At 31.8% G+C, this 21313-nt stretch overlaps 1 protein-coding gene across 1 annotated transcript; it reads right to left on the reverse strand.

Annotated features, from left to right (window-relative positions):
* Positions 1–160: 160 nt before the first annotated feature.
* LOC115884554 lies at positions 161–21255 on the reverse strand. Its single transcript, XM_030903175.1, has 14 exons — positions 20718–21255; positions 20476–20658; positions 19786–20418; positions 19203–19349; positions 19039–19136; positions 18726–18984; positions 15190–15403; positions 12961–13098; positions 12764–12902; positions 8310–8527; positions 8029–8233; positions 7408–7551; positions 3499–3752; positions 161–571 (listed from the first exon to the last, which is right to left on the reverse strand). The coding sequence occupies exons 1-14, from the start codon at positions 21176–21178 to the stop codon at positions 230–232; spliced, it is 3435 nt and encodes a 1144-aa protein (XP_030759035.1). The 5' UTR covers positions 21179–21255; the 3' UTR covers positions 161–229.
* Positions 21256–21313: the final 58 nt, after the last annotated feature.

The raw sequence follows: 21313 nt of genomic DNA on the forward strand, positions 1-21313 counted from the left end.
AATATGTTTATTTCTGCAAATTAAATTTATAAACTTTATAAAAGAACTCTTCAAATAAATGATAATTATAGGTATTCTCTTTGGTGATAAGAAATCGTATCATACCTATGAATAATACTGGTAATCCATGAAAAAATGGCAAAACAAAAAAAAATAAAAATCCTGTTTTAGAAATATAATTATTTTTAAACCTAAACATGTTTTACAATTCTAATTACTGACTTATAAATTATGTAGAAGATTTTTTCTCCTTGATAGATTCAGATGAATTTTCAGATATGTCAGATTCTATCTCTTGATTACTACAACATTCTGGTGAATCGTTTTCACTGGTATCCATTTTGGCTTTTTTCTTTGGACTACCCTGATTAGAAAATACACTACTAACAGAGTGGAATTCTGTTTCTTCCTCCTCTGAAACTTGCGCCGCAGAGAGTTCTGGTAATATGACACTACTACTTTCTGGAGAACATTCAGTGCATGATAGTATATATGACAGCTTTTCGACTTCCGATTTGGCGACTTCCGTGATGTCATCAAGTATCTTGCGCGCTATCTGATGGTAGCTAGACTAAATACAAACAGTTATTTTTGGCGAAAAGTGCCTTTTAAAGTAGAAAGATTGATAATATGATTAATAATATGTTTATAATACAGTATGATCGAAAAAAAACGGCGTCTAGTTGGCTAGGAAATGACGATCGATGACATTTCCCATATAAAATGACAGCAATCTTCATTTCGTAGCCATCGCTGACGCCGTATTTTTTTCGATCATACGGTATTACGTTGATAACGATTGGACCAAACCATAATGAATAAAAAGACTAAGGAAGGAGCAGTGGCGGCTCGTGAGATATAGAAAGCTGAGGCTACATGAGGAATTTTGTTTAACTATGAACATATTTTCTCACCTATGAAGTATTATTCTGCCACACGTTATCCTTTTTTTTTAATGGCACCAAATCTATTAGGTTTAGTACCAAGATATTTGAAAAGTTCTTATATACCTATTGCCTACCTTGCTTCTTATCGTTAAATATTGCGGAAACGTTGGACTCCTTAATATTTATTTGTCTTTTTTCAGTTTCATTTCATCTTAGAAAAGGAAGGAATAACGTCAGAAAGAATAACGTTATAAATAGGGATTTATTTTAAAGAAAACACTAAAATTCAACTCCTCTTCGGTACTTTAAAATAAGCAAAATAAATCTTACCGGCAAAGAAAGGCCCAACCTTCAAATTTCAACAATATTTGTTGCGTTAAATTTTAAAAACTGCTAAAATTCCACCTTACCCTGTGTGTAATCGAGTTAAAAACACTATCTAATAGCCATCAAATTTAAATTTAGAAACACAAACAATCTAAATAATTCTCGCCCTAAATGTTTAAATAAAAATAAAAACATACGCTAATTAATTCACCCACACCGCCCAGCCACCGGTACTTCCTGAGTCATGCATACGAGACCTAGACTGTCGCATTTTTCAATATTCAATAGTCAGATGATTTAAACTACCAATGAAAAAAATAAAATAGACTCTTTTCGTAGCAATTTCCGCAAGGATTTAAAGAAGATGAGAGATTCTGGTATCTTTTAAATAACCAATCTTTAGCCCACTTTTTTCTATTTTTCTTCTTTTTTAATTTTAGTGTTTCTATCGCTGCCGCCACTGCAAGTAAATCGACGCGTTTCATTTTGTTACCGTTTTACACTAACGTAGTGTGTGTGCAAATACACTTTTAATTAATTCGTTAATTGACGATTAACACTGCTAAAAACAACGAGGTCTGTGGTCGCCTTAAATCTTTGCTGCTAATAGGTAGGCAATTCGAACTTTCCAAGGTAGAATTATTTCGCCTCTGTCGAGTCGCGTCCTTTCTGGTTGGGTTTACGCGGCTTATGTTGCGCCTGGACCTGGATGCATTTAACACACCTGCAAAATCGGTGCCGGTGCCGGTCCTGAAATCGATTGCAATATAAATAAATAAGCTCCTTCACATATACTCCGATCCGGTAAAATAGTCGGGGGCCGGGAAATACAATAGAATTAAATACAACTGTCGGAACGGGTGCAAAGCCGGGACCGACTCCGGCACCGATTTTGCCGGTGTGTGTGCAAGCGCTCTTATTATGTCGTAGAATTGTAGGATTGTAATAAGATTATGATACTTGGATTAAATAAAAAACTAGATACAAAAAAATAAAACGTTCCTTCATTTTAAAGGTGAGGCGCGGCCAAGGACTGTATATATTCTAAAGGACTGTTCGATCGCGTCAAATCGTCGCCGTCGTAGTCGCCGAGGATGCTTACGTCACGCAGGGACCAGGACTCCACAGTGCGGCGGATGGTTATTCTAGCGGGACAAAGTCTCAGGAGCGATGTTTAGGACTTAAAATCTAAGAACGTAGCAAATGATCTAATATATAGCAACCATACGGTTAGACTTGGCCTTGGGGCCAGGCCTTTAACCCAAAATACCATAGGTTTGAGTAAAAGGCAAAGTCCGCGGATATATTTCCGCTATGGTAATTTGAGTGAAACCCCCGGCCTCGAGGCCAAGTCCGAAGGCAGGGCCTTTTCGTGTATGGGCAGCTATTAATTTTTTAAACTCAGTGCCTTTCGATGGAGTTAAGGTTTCAACAATTACAGCAGCATCCTGACTCCCACTAGCCCTAAAGCTCATAGTACTTGCAAAACCCAATTCTTCTTTTGAATGCTCTTCAATTAACCCTTTAACGAGTCTTTGTTTTGTTTTTATACTATCCGACTGAAATGAATCTTTTGGGCATTCACCTGTTAAGCTTGAACTCCCTGTGACTGTGACTACCTGTGTTGGTAACTACTGGTAACTTAAAAGATCTACATCATTCAATATATCGATATTTAAAAAAAAGTGAAAGTTTGATATCTGCAGAACAAAGGTACGAAGGATTTTAACAAATAATATACGTACAGTAGAAAAGTACATACCTTCGGCAATCTTTAACATAATTTGGTTTTGGAATAAAATGTATAAGCATTTGTAAATATTTTGTTTTCGTATGATCTCTGCCTTACTGAGCAGAAAACGACTAAATTTGGTTGATAAAAATGTATCGAAATACAAAGAATATTCATGCATTTTTATATCAATTGGAATGTCTACTATTTATTCTTATCAGTACACATTTTTTGGCTTATTTCTAACCAAACGGTTTTGTCCCGCTAAATTTATGTTCCACCGCACTGTGCGCTCGTCCGTCAAACGCAATAAACTGTCACTGTCTAAAATCTTTAGCGCCAACTTCAACTCGGTCCCTAGATATCCTTATCTCTATAGGATCCTTGAGGCGCGGCCTCAGAGGTCTACCCTGACGAGCCGCCGCCGCCGGCGCCGCTGGGAAGGAGATTGAATAATTGAACTGATTCGTTACAGCTCTGCATTTTTTTTACTTACACATTACAAATTAATCTCGCTAATTTAAATATAGATCCTAGAAAAAAGGTACTTACAGTAATATCATCGGTCGATTCCTCTTCAGGCAGTATGGCACTTTCTGATGGTTGCACAGGTTGCTGATTTGGATCATCCGTGACACTATTTACAGCAGAAGACTCTTCGGGTAAACTGCTCATATCAAATGTTTCTGAAGGTCCAGGATCCACCTCTGCATAATCTGCTGTATTATTTGAAGAAGAATCTTCTGACGAATCCTCAGCATCTTCTGTTTCATCAATTTCCACGGCCACAATTGAAGGATGAACACCTAAATAGAATGAAATAAAGCATTTTATAGTTTCATATGATCAAAAAAAAGCGGCGTCAGCGACGGCTATGAAATGAAGATCGCTGTCATTTTATATGTAAAATTATATGGGGAATGTCTTTGATGTTCATTTTTAAGCCAACTGGACGCGATTTTCTTCGATTATACGGTATTTATACGCAAGTAATATTGAAATGACTAAAGACTTCTCTAGATAATATACAAAACGTAACATCTTTAAAACTGTTGTTATAAACCTGATATCGTAAAATACAGCCGAGAGTTTTGTGTGCTTCCGTTTGTTGTTATTTATGCATATTAATTTTTATTGTTTTTTTGAAGTGAAACTTTTTTACGCGCTATGGGAGTAAAAATTGAAGGCCGTGACACATAAGATGCGTCAGGAAAGGTCTTAGACAAGGAAAGAGAGGGGACAGGTTACACGGCAGCTGAAAGTGAGGCAACTTGTCACCAGGCGAAATTCTCCAATGGCGTAGCATCAGAAATTAGCTTGTACCTAGACGATACAAAATATTTATTAAAACCTTAACTAATATATCGTTTATTTTTGAGTAATGCATATACAATTTTGTATTTTATAGTCTCACCTTTATAATATTAGAATATCTAAATCGATATTGCAAAATTTATTTAACAGTCACAGTGAACTGATCATCAAGACAATTATTTATTTATTAACGTTTGTATAATGTATAATTAAATTGAAAAAAATGTAAATATATATGTTTCAAACGTGTATATACATATATACCGTATGATCGAAAAATAACGGCATCCTGTTTGTTTGGAAACTTTGAATAAGAAGACTAAGGAAGGAGCATAATGCTATCCATATATTCATGCATGGTGGGCGGAAAAAGCACTCTAGAGTGGGGATACTTGACAGTTCTGTTTGACGATTCATTTGACACATTTGAATTTGATTTGAAATTTTGTGGATTTATCAGTCTTTACGGAGCTTATTTTATGTTATTTATTATTTATTCTACTACTGATAGTTGTATAAAGGTAGTAAATCTAGATGGAAATTGTGGCAGAACTTAAATTAACAGTGACACTATCGCGATTTATCGAAAAGACTCTAAAATAGTTGGTTGTGTAGCGTGCGGTAGATCTCGGCAAAAATTGAGTGAAATAATGGAACAACTTTTCGCTAGTAAGTGACTATATAATATACATACGTGTAGTAAACCGATCATTTATGAAATTCACTTAAATTAACTAAATTATATATTTTTCTTGCATTTTAGCTTTTTTATTACTTGTGAAAGATTAGATGTCAAAGAATTTAGATACGTTAATTTGACTTACCTGCTTCAGTAGCGTATCGGATGTTTGTGTTAATAAATACTTATTATAACTTATCTATTTTTATTAGAATTATATATTTTTATAACAATTTCAATAACTACCAACATTTATTCACAACGTAAAATAAAAAACAAATTATTGAGTCTACCCTACATCATAGTTTTACATTTTTTAAATAAAATTAGAACGACACTGATAAACCAGAATTTAAGTCGGCCATATTTGAGGCCCATCGCGGTGTACCTAAGATTTTTGATATGCTCCTTCCTTAGTCTTCTTATTCAAAGTTTGGAAATGACGATCGATGACATTCTCCATATAATTCTACATATAAAATGACATAAAAACTATATAAAATGACATCGAAAAAAGACTCAGAGGAATGTCATCGACAGTCATTTACAAGCCAACTGGACGCCGTTTTTTTTTCGATCATACGGTATAATAACGAATCTCGCCAATCCCCTTCACACTTGCCTACGGATTCAATGAATAATGTAGGTAGCTTTTAATATTTGTTACCTTCAATCATAAGAATATCCTAATTTTCCGCAAAAAAATAAACAATTCTAGAAGCTTTGTGTTATTTTATTTATTTATTTTTAAATTTTTATTAATTACTCACTGAAACTATTATTATACACCTAAATTAAACAAATTTTTTGAAAGGATATTTGAAAAATATAGCAACAAGTAACCCACCACAAGTTTGCCCACCCCCAGCAAATCTTGGCAGGTAAATTTTAGTTATATTTAACAACTATACGTATAGATTTTTTATAACAAAATTGACAATTACTATTTTACATATTTGATAACAATACTTTATACATTTTTTACATGTAAAATATAAAAAAATGTTCATTGCATAAATTGTATTTCTCTGATTATAATTTCCTACGCCACTGGAGAAATCCGTTCTGAGTAGCATTATTTATAGTTTCAAACATTAATTATAATATAGGATATTGAGAATACTACTCGTACTTGTAATTAATAAAAATAGTTTGCTTTGGATGTGGTACAAGACATATTAAAAGCATTTTACATACATAAATTACAATACATACATACGCTAAACTAGACAACACTAAAAGCATTGAACTCCCGCGGCTGAAAACGAAAACTGAAAAATATAACAGCACTTTTTATTTCGAACCATATCTAAATTGCCCTATTATATTTTTGTTTTTGAAATAATATAAAATAGTAAAATATAATAGAATTGTCTAATTACTAATTATAAATTGCGAATTTTAATATTTTCACTAACAATCACTGACAATAATTAACTTTTTGTTACCAAGATGACATTTTAGATGGCAACTCAAATGACATAATACCCTGCATATACCAATATGTCATAATATTTTAATTAACCTAACCAATTAAATGTGTATGTAACATATTTTAAATTCATTTTTGCTTCCGACGACGCGCGACGGAAAGAGGTAAGCTTTCCGAAACGTTAAACAATTTTTTTTTTGTTCGTAAGGCAAATTTGTATATCTATAAACCTAACTTCTGACAAGTAGTTTCCGTTTGGATTAACGCAGAAGTGTTTATAAAAAAAAAGTTGGTCAAGTGCGAGTCGGATTTGCGCACGAAGGGTTCCGTACCATTCATTATCTATACAACATTAGACATTATATTATTATAATTTTTTTTCCGATTTAGCTGAAATTTTTAATGCTCGTATAAGTAATTTAAAAAAAAATGAAGAAACACATTATTAAAAATTGTATTAATCAATAATAAATATGTAAAAAGTAAAAATAAATATGCAAAAATTTGTAAAAATTAAAAAAAAAACGATTAAAAAAGTCGCCTTGACTAGGATTCGAACCTGCCTTATTACTACGGCTCCAACGTCATAGCAGCATAAAGTCCTAACGCTTTAACCACGCGGCCACCCAGGACTTGAAAGATTCTATGTAATTTAATTTTTACTTAAAAGATAATGTTTAGTGAAAGTACTTTTTTATTTATAAACATTTAATTCTGTTTTTAGTATTTGTTCTTATAGCGGCAACATAGATACATTATCTCTCAAAATTTCAACTGTCTAGCTATAACGGTTCATAAGATAGACCTTTGTGACAGACGGACGGACGGACAGCCAAGTCTTAGTAATAGGGTTCCCGTTTTTACCCTTTGGGTACGGAACCCTAAAAAGATTCGGTATGTTTCATAACCGAAATTTTTCATTTCCGCATTCGAAAAATAAAACATTAAAAGTTCTAAAGGGGGATGTTTTGTGGTGGGATATAAGGACCTACAGAATCTGTAACATTATTCATTCAACTTGAGTTGGTCTGCTTACCTAATCCATCACCCTGGCAATAAAAGTGAGGTTCGTCAACAGTATTTATCAATGGGTCTCTAGAAACTTCATCAGGATTAACTTGCGATCCAAAAATTTGTAATAACCACGGCGGAAACCTATTAGTATTTGTTTCTACAGAAACTTAAATATATTTATATTAGTTAATAACAGGAAATATATAGTAAAGCTTCATTCAGAACCTCGCAATTAGTGGAATAAATTAGTGGTTTGAATTAACGTAGAAGTTTGTTCTTTTAATTTCAATGTAATCATTCAGAATGTCAAAATTAGTGGTAGACATTTTCAATTAATAGAAAAAGTTAACAAACTTTTGACTTTTCCACTAATTATACTTTAAAATTTGCGAGGAAATTGTGTTAGAAATTAGAAGTGTATTATATTATAAGTTAAATATTAGGATTTCTCTATGGATACAACTGACTAACGCAAGCTGTTGCTAGCATTTTCTATTAATTTTAATTGCGTTTTTCAAAACATTGTGAATGATCGTAAACTAAAAAGATATTTTATACTTTTTAGTTTCACTAAAACGAAACCACTAATTTATTTCACTAATAATTGCGAGGTTCTGGATGAAGCTTAATAATTTCCAATTACCTTGACCATTATCTTCGTTCTGCGATAAATCTTCTAAGGAAAGAGGCTGAAAACCAAGTAGAACAACATTATTTCCGAAATTTACTGTCTCAAAAATGGGAGTTTCATTAGGCAGAGGAGGGATGTCCAAATCGTCAAGCATGTCTGGTTCAGAATTGACATCGTACAACGCCTCCCTACTGGCCATAGCCAGCACTTCTGGACGCTAAAATTGGTTCTTTAAAAGAGCAATCTCAATTGAATTTTGTCAATAAAAAAGAAACTAAGTAAGGGCAACTCACTTCTGGTTCATCTATGTTTTCAAATATTTCAAGTTCAGCTGGGGCCTCTCTTTGAATATTCGGTGGTTCTATGTTAGCTCTTAATAACACATCATTATTATTATGCTGCATGTTTAAATTATCTTCTAATAACGGAACGATATCTTCTAAATTGTCGTTTAGCAGATCTATTCCTTCATCAATATCTATATCTTGTATAATTGCAGGAAAATTGTTCCCTGTATAACAAATAAGAATTTGTATACCGGGTCGTAAGAATTTGTATACCGCCGTGTATATCGTCGTTGGAAACATAGAAAATCCCGTGCAAAGTCTGAACTGTCCAAATATTGGTGGCACCCCTATTTATTTTATAGCTAAAGCTTGATTTTCATGCGTCCGTTATCCGTTGATACGATGGTCCGACGGTGCTCTGATTGATTATAGCGTTTTCGCGCCACTTTTCATCCGCAAATTTTTTTACTCCGGCCCGTCAACGGAGAAAGACCGTATGATAACGGACGTTTTGACACTTTTTTTGACAAATTTAATCTAATCTTAATAAAAATACAATAGTAAAAGAGAAGTTTTCAGAAGATAATTTTAAGAAAGCTGGTTACTTAATCTTTTGCTATGCTTGGTTATTTAATCTTTTGCTTTTGCAAGTGCGGGCCGTCTGGCTGCCGGTAGACTACTGTGGTTCACTACTGCGCATCACATCTGTACAGGGTATCCCATTTTTGTGTGTTTTATGGGATATCTTGTTACTTTACAAGAGATACAATGATGCGATTTTTACATTACTTTGTTACTTTTTTATGAAACTAAATATGTTACACATAGGTTTGTCCTAGCCTCCTTAGTTCCTGAAATACAAGGCGAAATTTTGATGCGTAGTAGTAAACAGAAGTTGAATACAAATATAATGCGCAGTGGTGAACGCAACGTCTACCGGCAGCCAAACGGACTGCACTCTGTTCAGGAGAGCATAACAAAAGATATATTGAAGAATCAGCTTTCTTAAAATTCTCTCTCGAAAACATTGCTAGCTGTTAGACTATAAGTAAAACAGCGAAATCGTTATGGAAATGAAAATATAAAATGACACCAATCACAAGCAAATCGTATATCCGATGAACGGAGGAATTAAATAAATTGAAAAAACTGCGTAATTTTCTAACCAATCGAAGTCTTTAAATTCAACGAATAAAATTAATATCGTATCATCATATCGTCGGCCAACAGATGCACATGAAAATCAAGCTTAAGCCGGAAATAGGTTTTGTAAAGGTCTGCCTATGCTGAATACACATGCCAAATTTGAACAATTTTAGACAAGCCGATTTTAAGTAATTTAAGAAAAACTTGATCTATTTTTGCGGCGAGCATTTATTTATTTACCTGTACAGCATTAATTATACCGAGTGGTGCATAGTTGCTGGAAACATAGAAAATCGCATGCAAATTTTGAACTGTTCAAATATTGGCTCCCCTGTTGATTTGACAGCGAAGTTGTAAATGGGGGTTGTAAAGGTCTACTTATGCTGAATAAACATGCCAAATTTAAACAATTTTCAACAAGCTGATTTTAACTAATTTAAAAAAAAACTGCATCTATTTATAATTTAAAACTGAACAAGTAACAATTCAAAACCAGAGAAATGTCAACATACCTTAAGTTGTCAACCAATGATTTGATCATTGTCAAATGTAATTTGTTGTGTTGTGTGCACTATAGTCTGTCCAACGACAAGATCCTTAACAGCGATAGATGTGTCTGTCATTTTAATTTCATAGTAGTTTATTTTATTTTACAAAGAAATAAGTTGGTACAACTGGAACGCATAGCAGGAAATTAATATATTTAAAATTTGACTGACAAGTGATTACTTCAAAATATTTTGAAAACAAACTGTATAAAACTGAAAAAATGTAATCGAGTTATTTTATTAAAAAAACGGTATGTGTTAATACAAAACAAACAAGAAAACACCACATACCAAAAAAATATAAAAAAAGAACTATTTCTTACTTTCAAGCTTTAAGAAACTTCCTGATATTTATCAATATAACTTATACACAAATACAAATTTGTAATATTCCGCAGGAATAAATAAAACAACATAAATAAAACAAACTATTTTATTAAAATACCACTTACCAAATTTTATACCTTAAAGGTTGATAATTAACTTTAATCTTAATTTTTTTTTAAACTAGTACCAGGCCCTGCGCACTCTCCGCGAAACGTCAAACCACGAAATTAGTACGACTTCAAGACACCGTGCGCTAGTGTCGCCTGGTGGGGGAAAGCGACAGCCAATAAGAATTTTTCTGTTTTATGATTGGTACCTGCTCAAAAGACGGGCGACCGGCTGAATTTTAAAATTTTTCAGTCTATCCCCGGCGTTCTTTGGGTTTGTTCGTGGTTCGATCTAAATTTTTGTAATTGTTATGAAGTGTTATTGTGTTGACTTTTTAAAAATGGTGTTATATTGCTGTGTGTTGGGCTATAAATCCTCTAGTAGATCGTCGATTTTGCATAGTATGCCAATGGATAAAGAGGTAAGTGTACTTATGTTTTTGACCCGTTGAAAAATTCGTATATGTAGTATTTTTTTAGGGTTATGCAAATCCAGGAGATCCTCTAAAACTTGCATTTGAAGTATTTAAAAAAAATAAAGTAAAACATAAAAGCCTTAAATAAAATTAAGCAAGTCCCTTTATAAAGTTTAATGTTTTTATTGCTTTTGTTGATAAATATTGTTATATTATAATGTAAAATGTCTGTATAATGTGTATGTATATAACGTAAGGTACTAATCTATATAAAAAATTATTTTTTATTCAAATGTTGAATGGATAATATTATAGTATTATTTGATGATTTTTAATAAAAATTTTGTGTTCCATATTGGGGTTTTTTGTATTATTGTTCCGTATCAGTCTTATTAGAAATATTATAAAAATATTGCTTTTTTCTAAACGTGAAAGAATTAATACTGTTTTTTTAGTTTTCTGTAAAATAAAAGTTATATTTTACAGAAAACTAAAAAAAAACAGTATTAATTCTTTCACCTTGGTAAAAAAGCAATAATGCAATTCAATTTTAAATTCCCAGCACCTGGCGGGAAAAATGAAGATTTAGTACGTCTTCAAGTCACCGAGCGCTGTAAAACGCGTTCTCGATAAATGACGAGAGTTGCCAATATAAATGTTGTTGGTCTGTGACTAGTACCTTTTGACATTATTTTTCTGCAGTACTAAAATCCATTATTTAACTATCGTGTGATGTCGATATTTTACAGCTACTCCAGTAGTATATGTATGTTTAGTACGATCCTTGTAGTAACTACGAGATGGACTTATCTATGACGAGATGGTATACAAACTTTATTGATGGTAACTTTATTGGTGTATGAGACTTTCTGCCGGGGCAGCGACTATTAACTATAAACTGTGCTCTGGGTCTACAGTTAATTTTCCATTGATTTTTCCTCCATTTGACTTCAAAAGACACAAAACACACGTAATAACACGAATTAAAATGAATCATCTTCCAAAACGCAGATATTTGACATAAGCTGACACAAAATTATAACCTATAATTGAGAGACATTGACAAGCTTCAAAACTCTAAAGGCGAGTTCATCACAAACGCATCGGCGTCCGTTTGTCGTTGATCGTTCCGTTAAACCAATAAAATTAAAATATAATCTGTCATTTTTGAAATAAACCAATAAAACTGATTAAAAACAACAAGAGACGACGCATGACGGATTTATATTTAAACCCATCCATAGTTAACTTAAAAAATATTAGAAACTTTTTTTAGTAAAATAAATAGATTGGTATGGGACGTCATCTGCTTTTTTTCTGTCATCGTCTGTCAAAACCTTACCTGAGAAAAAAAAACAGAGTATACTACCTTACAGTTAGTGTCCCCGAAGCATCATGTAATAAAAACTTTTTCAAATTCGGCAAAAGCCCTACCGCGTAGAAAATACAATTTGACATTCACAAAATCACAGGTTGACAACTTAAGGTATGTTGGTATTTGCCTGGTTTTGCATTGTTACTAGTTCAGTTATCAGCTTGTTCAAAATTGTTCAAATTAGGCATGTCTATTCAGCATAAGTAGACCTTTAAAAAACCTATTTACAACTTCGCTGTAAAATCAACAGGGGAGCCAGTATTTGAACAGTTCAAAATTTCTATGCAATTTCCTATATTTTCAGCGAGATTGCACCACTTGGTAGAGTCACTATGCCCGCCGCCTGCGCTGGTCGGTCACGTTATAGTATAAAACTCTCATATAAAAAGCGGAACGTAAAACAGGTATTTGGAACTGCTCCAGGAACGGATCAGGAATGTAACAGGACTGTTATTGAAAAATAATGGTTTTTACCATCTCTAATGCCAGTATGAGGCCAATAACTTTTTAGACTACTCTCGTATTTAGAGAAAAACGGTACCTTCATTATCTCTATTATTGTTTGCCAAATCACTATTCTCCACAACAGGCGCAACTTCACCAACTTCGTGAGGAACTGCTTCCAAATTTTCAGGGATAAGTAATGCTTCTACATCTTGTATTAAGTTTTGTTCAATGTTCTAAGAAAAAATCGAATTTAGGCATAATAATAAACAAAAATATGCAACCGAAATTTACTAAATCTTTTATGAGTTCTGATTTGGGGCTCTCCTCCTGCACTTCAATTTTATTCAGGCTGTTTTGTATTATGCAGTTTGTAATACTTTTGGCGTCATCCAAATGTGTAGGTTCACAATCTTTCTTAAGGGGGCTTTTCTACAGAAAATATAGATTAAAAATAACGTTTAAAGAATCTAAATTATGAAAATATAGGATTATAACTTTGAATAAAAAAATAAGGAAGGAGCGTATCAAAAATCTTAGATCGAATGTGACGGGGTCCTAGAAATGACTAAATTCCGGTTTATCACTGCCGTTGTAATTTTATTCAAAACGTGTAAAAATATAATGTAGGGTAGGCATGGGGTAGACTCAATAATTTGTTTTATTTTACGTTGTCAATAAATGTTGGTAGGTATTAAAATTGTAAAAATATATAATTCTAATAAAAATACATTATAATAATTATTTGTTAACACAAACATCCGATACGGTACTGAATCAGGTAAATCAACATCTTTCAAGTTCTTTAACATCTAATCCAGGCCCTAGACACTCAATGGTAATTTTATAGAACTACAAATTTAGTTTCTTCCGCATCGCCAGACATTAAAGTACAGGTTTCTGATTTATGTATGAAGATGACGTGACAGTCTCTATGTTGACTATCGTCACTACCGTCTATGATCTAGTTTTGGTTTGGTTTTGGTCTAGTTGAAAAAATGTGGGTGATCCGTCAAGTTATTTTTAAATCATTATTTAAATAATTATTATTAATTCGGATATTCCTGATTTGTCGGAAAGTTTTGTGAAGAAAGGTGATTTAGTGATTTGTGTTTATAGTTTGTGTTATTATTAGTTTGTGCATTCTGATATTTATAGTTGATCACTATTTCGCTATATAACCAGAAGACCTCGATATGAGTTTCTCCGACTGATCCTTAACGGAAAAATCGAAGGAAAGAAGTGGATTGGACGCAAGAGGCTTTCGTGGTTGAGAAACTTGCGGCAATGGACAGGCTTGAGGGCGGATGAATTACTCCATGTAGCCCAAGATCGAGAACGATACAGAGATATTGTTAACATGGCAGTCGTCAACGTTCACTAGGAACATGACACTTGAAGAAGAAGATCATTTTGGTGTTAGATACTAAACTTTTTTTATTAAAGTGATTTTGACATTTTAGAAATGATAAATTTATGAACCAAATAAAAAAATAGTTTAATCATAAATACGTAAGTACATAGTTGGTAATATATAGTATTTTTATTAACAGTTAATTAGTAGTCTATAATATTTTTACTATATATTATAATTAATTTGTTAAATCAAAAAAATGGGCGCTATGTGCTTCATTGTTGGTGTTTAAAATGTATGTATTCATAATTTTAATTTCGTTTTGACTATGTTACATTTCTAATAATGTAATAAAACATAAAATGTAGTAAAAGAGTCTATATTTATTATTTTATATTTTACGAGGAATAATTTTGCGCCTGAATAATGTTACCGTGTTAGTTGGCGTTAATAAGTAACGGAATGTTAAAATTACGTTATGCCAAAACTCTTCATTAGTTTCTTCCGGATCACCACGTGGCTCTACATGACGGACCTATTTGTTTTATATCAGTGTCCAATCTATATCTAGTATATGACATTAGTCTATGATATAATCTTTGACAAGTAGTAAATAAAGGCAAAAATGCAAGAAAAAATATATAATTAGTTAATTTGAAGTGAATTTCATAAATGATCGGTTTATGTATTTTTTACGTATTTTACGTAATTTTATATAACGTATATTAAAATACGTAAAAAAAGTATTTTACGTATGTATATTATATTATTATATAGTCACTTACTAGTGGAAAGTTATTCCATTATTTCTCACAATTTTTGCCCGAGATCTGCCGCACGCGACACAACCAACTATTTTACAGTCTTTTTCGATAAATTGCAATAGTGACACTGTTAATTTAAGTTTCTGCCGCAATTTCCTTCTAGATTTACTACCTTTAAACAACTATCACTGGTGGAATAAATAATAAATAACATAAAATCAGATCAGTAAAGACTGACAAATCCACAAATTTTCAAATCAAATTCAAATGTGTCAAATGAATCGTCAAACAAAACTGTCAAAGATCCCCACCCTAGAACCCTTTCTCCGTCTACCGTGCATGAATACATGGATAGCACTATACTCCTTCCTTAATCTTTTTATTCAAAGGATTATAACGAAATACCTTATTTTGTTGGTCTTTGTTCTTAAAATTCAGACTTTTTTTCCAACCAGAAGGTCCTGCTATAGGATCTTTTACAAGCGAATTTTTAACAGAATTGTCTTTGGTAGCAAGCTTCTTAAGTTCTTGTTGCCTCACCTGATTGTTCATGTTTTTTGAACCACTCACATATCTGTATTTGTCCAACTCATTCACTCGGTTTGGGTCAATTTTCGCTCTTAAAATTAGAAGAGTTAAGTTTTACTTTAAGTGTTAAACCAATGTAACTACATTTAATGATATTATTTATCATATTTTTAAGAGGACACCTTAATGTAAAATTGATGGAATAGACATTAATTAAAAGTGTTTAATCAATTTTAATTTTTTTAAAATGTTTAATAACATACGGTCTTGAATAATGATTCAAATTATCTTACTTTTTATAGTTTAAGCTAGAATATTTCTAAAGCCAACATATTTAAGAAAAAAGATAGAAAAATATAATTTTCTTACAAATAATGTATGTATTTTAATTTAAATTCTAATGGTTATAACGTGTATCAAAAGAATATAAATCTAAATATTATGGGGCAAAAATATAAAACTTATTTAAAAAACGATTCTTCTATCTGAAGAAAAGCTGGCGAATAAAAAATACTGAATACCAATAAATTATATTATTTTATGTTATTTATTTAAGAGTTTTATTTCCAAAATTGAAAGCTAACATAACTAAATCCTTCTAGCATGTTGTTTATTGTATAAAAATTTGTTTATAAATTATTATTGTTTATGAATTTGCACGGGCACAGAGATAATGGCAGGGATTGGAGTAGGTAAGTACTAATACAGCAACCAGAAATACCGCATAGGCAAGAACACGACACTTTTGGAAGCTGGAACCTCGGTTACAAAATCGCGATATTTTGTCGCGGTATTTCTCTGGAACGGTCGCTATTGTATTGTAACGCGACTCATGTGGAACCGGTATTCCCATCAGTATAGGATACATTTAAAAAAAAAAACAAAGAAAAATTATTTTATATTTTTGAAAGTTTAGCGTAGAATTTTGAGCACCCTGTATGATTTGCGATTCAGATATTTTTAGCAAAGTACGTACAGACCATCTGAAGTAAATACCTAATACAGTTTTGATTTGCAGACAGTTCTCGTAATTTTAATAATTCTTTTAAAAAGGACCGAAACAAATATTTTTTTTTAATTTATTTATTAATATCCCCGAAACTATTAAAACATATTTAAAAACATCTTAGGATTATGTAAAGTGATCAGAATGGAAGCTAAAAATGCAATAATATACAGAGTGTTCCATTTAAAAAAATCATCCCAATCCACTCACACTTTTTTTAGTCACTCTGTAGAAGTTAAATTATTTTCCTGAAATACCTCCTAATACATACTTTAGGTCTTTAGGTTTGCCTTAAACAAAATTCCTAAGTTTTTCAGCTGTCAAATTTGACAGCTCAATTTTTTTTCTTTCATTTTAGCCCATGGCCATCCTATATATCGATTTAGAGGCTTATAAAAATATAAATATTTGTGTAGGTTAATTATTTGTTTTAGTGTCATTTAAAATTGTGAACCTGTTAATAATTATTATTAACGCGTATGTAAGTAATAATATTATTTATAAATACCAACGCTTGCTGTTATGAAAAGCAAATATTTGAATTGTGAAAATGTATATTTTTGAAGATGCGTGTCACCAAAAAGGAAGATAGCATGGTTATCTATATATAGATCCAGGCTATAGATCCAGCAGATAAGGGTAAGCCTTAAATAAATGCAAATATTTTTAGGGGTAGTATATTTCGACACCAGAAACAATTTTATGAAGTTTTTTCACGAGAAAAACATTTCGCAAATTTGGAATTTTTTGAGAAAAATGTTGGACATTTTTTAAATTTTTATTTAAAAATAATATGGTTATATGGCAGCATCCAAGTATACTTCCAGTCCTGGGTGATATTAAGGGTGAGTCTTAAATGAGTGTAAATATTTTTTAGGGGTGGTATATTTCGACCCCAGAAACAATTTCATTAGATTTTTCCACGAGAAAAACATTTCGCAAATTTGGAAATTTTTGAGAAAAATGTTGGATATTTTTTAAATTTTTATTTAAAAATAATAATATCTTCATAATATGTAGTAGATTAAATTTACAAAAAAGAAACCCCAGAAAAGATGCAGCGGTTCTCAAAATGTAAGCGAAAAATCGTAAGAGTAAGTAAAATAAAAAAACGGTTATTTTGGATTTATTTAAAAAACGACAAAGAGAAAATATGTTTCTTTTATCGAGATCTTCCAGCTCTGAAAATATTTACACTTATTTAAGACTCACCCTGTATAGTAGATATTAATATTCGTAGAGCATCCTGTCGCTATATGTATAGTTGATAGCAAAATATGCGTTTTAAATTCAGTGGTTTCAATTGATCCTGACCTAAACCACCAATGTAGACAATGGATAGCCAACTAATAGCTTAAATAGATTTAGTAATATTGAATATTTCAATTTTCGAACTAATTTCAAGTGATTATTTGCGCAATATATCAGTTTTAATAAATCTCTATATTACGTACATATTGTAACACTGTCAAATATAGGTAGCCAAGCAATAATATGTAACAACAAATTAATATAAATATTATAAGCTATAATCATTACTAATTTTATCCCTTAAATTTAGTATGTCATACAAAATTCTAATATAAAATAAAATTTATGTTAGGAGCTCCAACAGATGCCCGACGCACTATTGCCGAACCCTGTATTTCAATAATTTATTTAAGTGATATTTTAGTTAATATATTTGATATCAATTAAACTTTTAGTTAAGTAATCAAGGGCGCCATTTTTAAATTCATTGTTGCCAACCATGAACATATTTGGCGCCGGGCTAACTGGAATTTAAATTTCGCTTTTATTTATTTATTTCCTGACATTGTCATTCGTTTTGACACTTTAGTTTTGTATTAAGAGTTTTTGGTTTAAATAAATAGTGTTCTGATACTTTAAGCTTAAAAATGTTTACTAGCAGACCTTGCAGTCTAAAGCCTAGCTCATGCACTTGCGAATTACGATTTACGAATTGCGAAATGCGTTCTGATTGGTCGCCTTCAAGAAAGACCTTGAAAGCGACCAATTACAAGACAAACAGAACGCATTTCGCAATTCGCCAGTGCATGAGCTAGGCTTAACATTGTTCTTTTTAGAACCCCTTTTAGTGCGAAGTGTACAAGATTAATAGCTTAATAGCCGTAAAAAACTCATCGCAACTTTATTAGAATATTTAGAACGGGAAAGCGGTAGTAATGGCCCTCTATGTCCCTTAAGTGCTGTAAGGTGAGTTTTGTTGATGTAAATAATAACTGTTTGTATATTTATAATTAATTTACTTTTGTACCTAAATATTTTGATTAAAAGACAATATGTAAGTGGGCAAAGCTGTGCTGGTCAAGCTTAATCACGTGACTAACATTTTAATTAATTTTAATAATATGCTCATTTGATATGAACTATTATATATACGTACCTATTTGACTCCACAGTTGGTGAAACAACTAGTTTATCTCTCTGAACGTTTTTCTTCATATGAACTTTATTATCTTTACTTAGTAAACTAGGAGTAGGAGTTAAGTCTTCAAATTTATCTGTTTCAAGTGCTTCCTGATCATCCTGAGGTGACAATTGGAGCAATTTTGCAGTTGTTTCTAAAGGAGAGGGAGAATTAAGATATCCCGAGTCAAATAATGGATCAGGTTTGGATTTGGGGACTTCAGTGTTGTTGATGTCTATAAATAATGGAGCTTAAAGACAGAACAACAAAAATATAATGAAATAGACACCTTGTTTAGTTGTTTTACTTTCCTTAACTGAACTGCTATCATCCCAGTCTATGAAAGGTATTATGTTGTTCTCAAATTTTAAATTATCAGTTGTTTCGCTAGAAGAATTTAATATATATATTTGGTTATGCTCAATAATATTACCTTTTTGCTACATTAGTTACCTTTTTGCACTATATTCCTCAGTAACATCTGAACTGCTTGAAATTTCCTCCATTTCTCGAGGTACTGTTACGATGCAGTTTTCACTTAAACCTGTCTCTTGAATTATGCATTGTTCTAATATGTAATGAGATTCTTTTAGTAAAGTGCTAGAAGAAGAGTTGAAAAAGCATATTAATTGATGTGGTTTTCTTGAACTAGGTAATGAATGATATTTTTAATTTTAACTAAAAATTTAGAGTTTTATAATTAGAATTATGTCATGATTATGACAAAGTCACAGTTCTATGTTGACACTAATAAAGGTAATTACAATAATACAGGGTGTCCCAATATTCCGTGGACATAGAACTTACTACGTATTTTTGGAATCAAAATAAGTTCGTTTAACACAATTTACCTCTATAAAGAAGTGCCTCGTTTGTCCGTTAGAGGGCATCATACGTCTCAAATGGACAAACAAAGTACTTTTGTATAAAGGTTATGTGCAATTATTATTTTAAATTTTTTTTCAAAAATACATAGTAGTTCAATGTCCACATAATATTGGGACACCCTGTATGTTCAATTCTATATAAGTTTTACCTTATTTCTTTTTCTGTTACATGAATATCTCCATACATGATATCTATGACAGGAATTTCACATCTCAGTCTTTCCTCTACATAAAATCTAGTGTTAATAAAACTGAATGCCTGTATTCGATACTTGAGAGTATCAAGCAGTCTCTCTTGTTCAGATCTAGTGTCTATTTCATATGGATAGTTAATGATTTCTATACATTTATAAAATATGTTTCTTGAAGGATTAACTTCATGGTTATTTTCACTGTTTTCATTATACATGAAATAATTTTCAGAATCTAAATCTCTGTGATTATATCTACGTCCCAGTTCTGTTGTATTTGAAGTTTTAGTGAACAATTTAGAATGGGTACAGTAAGTACAAATTCCAATACTAAAGTCAGGAACACACAATTTACATACACAGTGGCATAGACACTTTGGATCATTACCACTGTCTTTACAAGGACTGTTTATATCACAAAGGCAAGTATTGAGATCTACAGATGGCACAAATTGTTCATCTAGTAAGTCTTTTCTAATGAATAAAGCCATTTGGGAGCAACACCCAACAGTATTTTCATAATTGGAATATTTTCCTATGCCATGAAATTCAACTTTGTATTGAGGAAATCTTGTTACAATATTTTCAGACCTAAAACATATTACAGTATGCCATCAAAAATTGACATACAATAAGGCAATAACTTACCAGTCTTCAAATTGTTTACGAGTCCATTCATACTTATGATCAGGGTGACGAAATATATTTGACTTATTAAACACTACATTAAATTCTACATTAGGAGTGGTAATTATTACTAATTTAGGATTAATACTGGAGAAAATGTTATAGGAAAAGGCATCTAGTGTATCTGGATATAGATGTTCTATTCTAAAATTGTTGATAAACTAATTAATTGTTTTCGTTAAACATTTTAACAATTTACTTACAATTCAATAGCAGTTACCACATCAGTGTTTAAGAGTCTATAATCAGGATCACTTACACTGCCCAGACACACAGATATTGCTAAAGAACTAGTACGTCTCTTTAACTGATCTCCTATAAGTGGCTGTATGCGATACATTTTCTCCTCTAACAAGTTTTCGTCTATATCCACAAACACAATCTCGTTCAAGTTTAAATGTTTTAAAAACTGAAACAGACCAAACTCGGCACAACCAAAATCGGCAAGTTTGCATATCTTATTTCTCCACCTCGGGTCTATTAAAATTTCGTAGACTCTTTCGTATCTTTGTCTATAAACCGGAGGGTCAAATTTTATGAGATTCTCGAGATCTACCTCATCGTCACAGATTTCACTGTCATCACTGTCGACCGATTTTAAGCGTTGTCGATTTTTTAGTATTTGGTATACTAAAATAACAAAATAATGAAAAATAATTAACATTTTGTTTAATGGACAATATAATAAATTTATTAGCGCAGAACTTTGGGTTATGTTTTGATGTTAAAGTCAAAATAAACAAAATTAGCGGTCTGTCAATTGCTGTCAAACGGGCTGCCAAAGAGGAAAAAAATACAA

This window comes from Sitophilus oryzae, unplaced genomic scaffold (assembly GCF_002938485.1).
Source record: "Sitophilus oryzae breed Bouriz unplaced genomic scaffold, Soryzae_2.0 scaffold_302_pilon_pilon, whole genome shotgun sequence".
NCBI lineage: Eukaryota > Metazoa > Arthropoda > Insecta > Coleoptera > Curculionidae > Sitophilus > Sitophilus oryzae.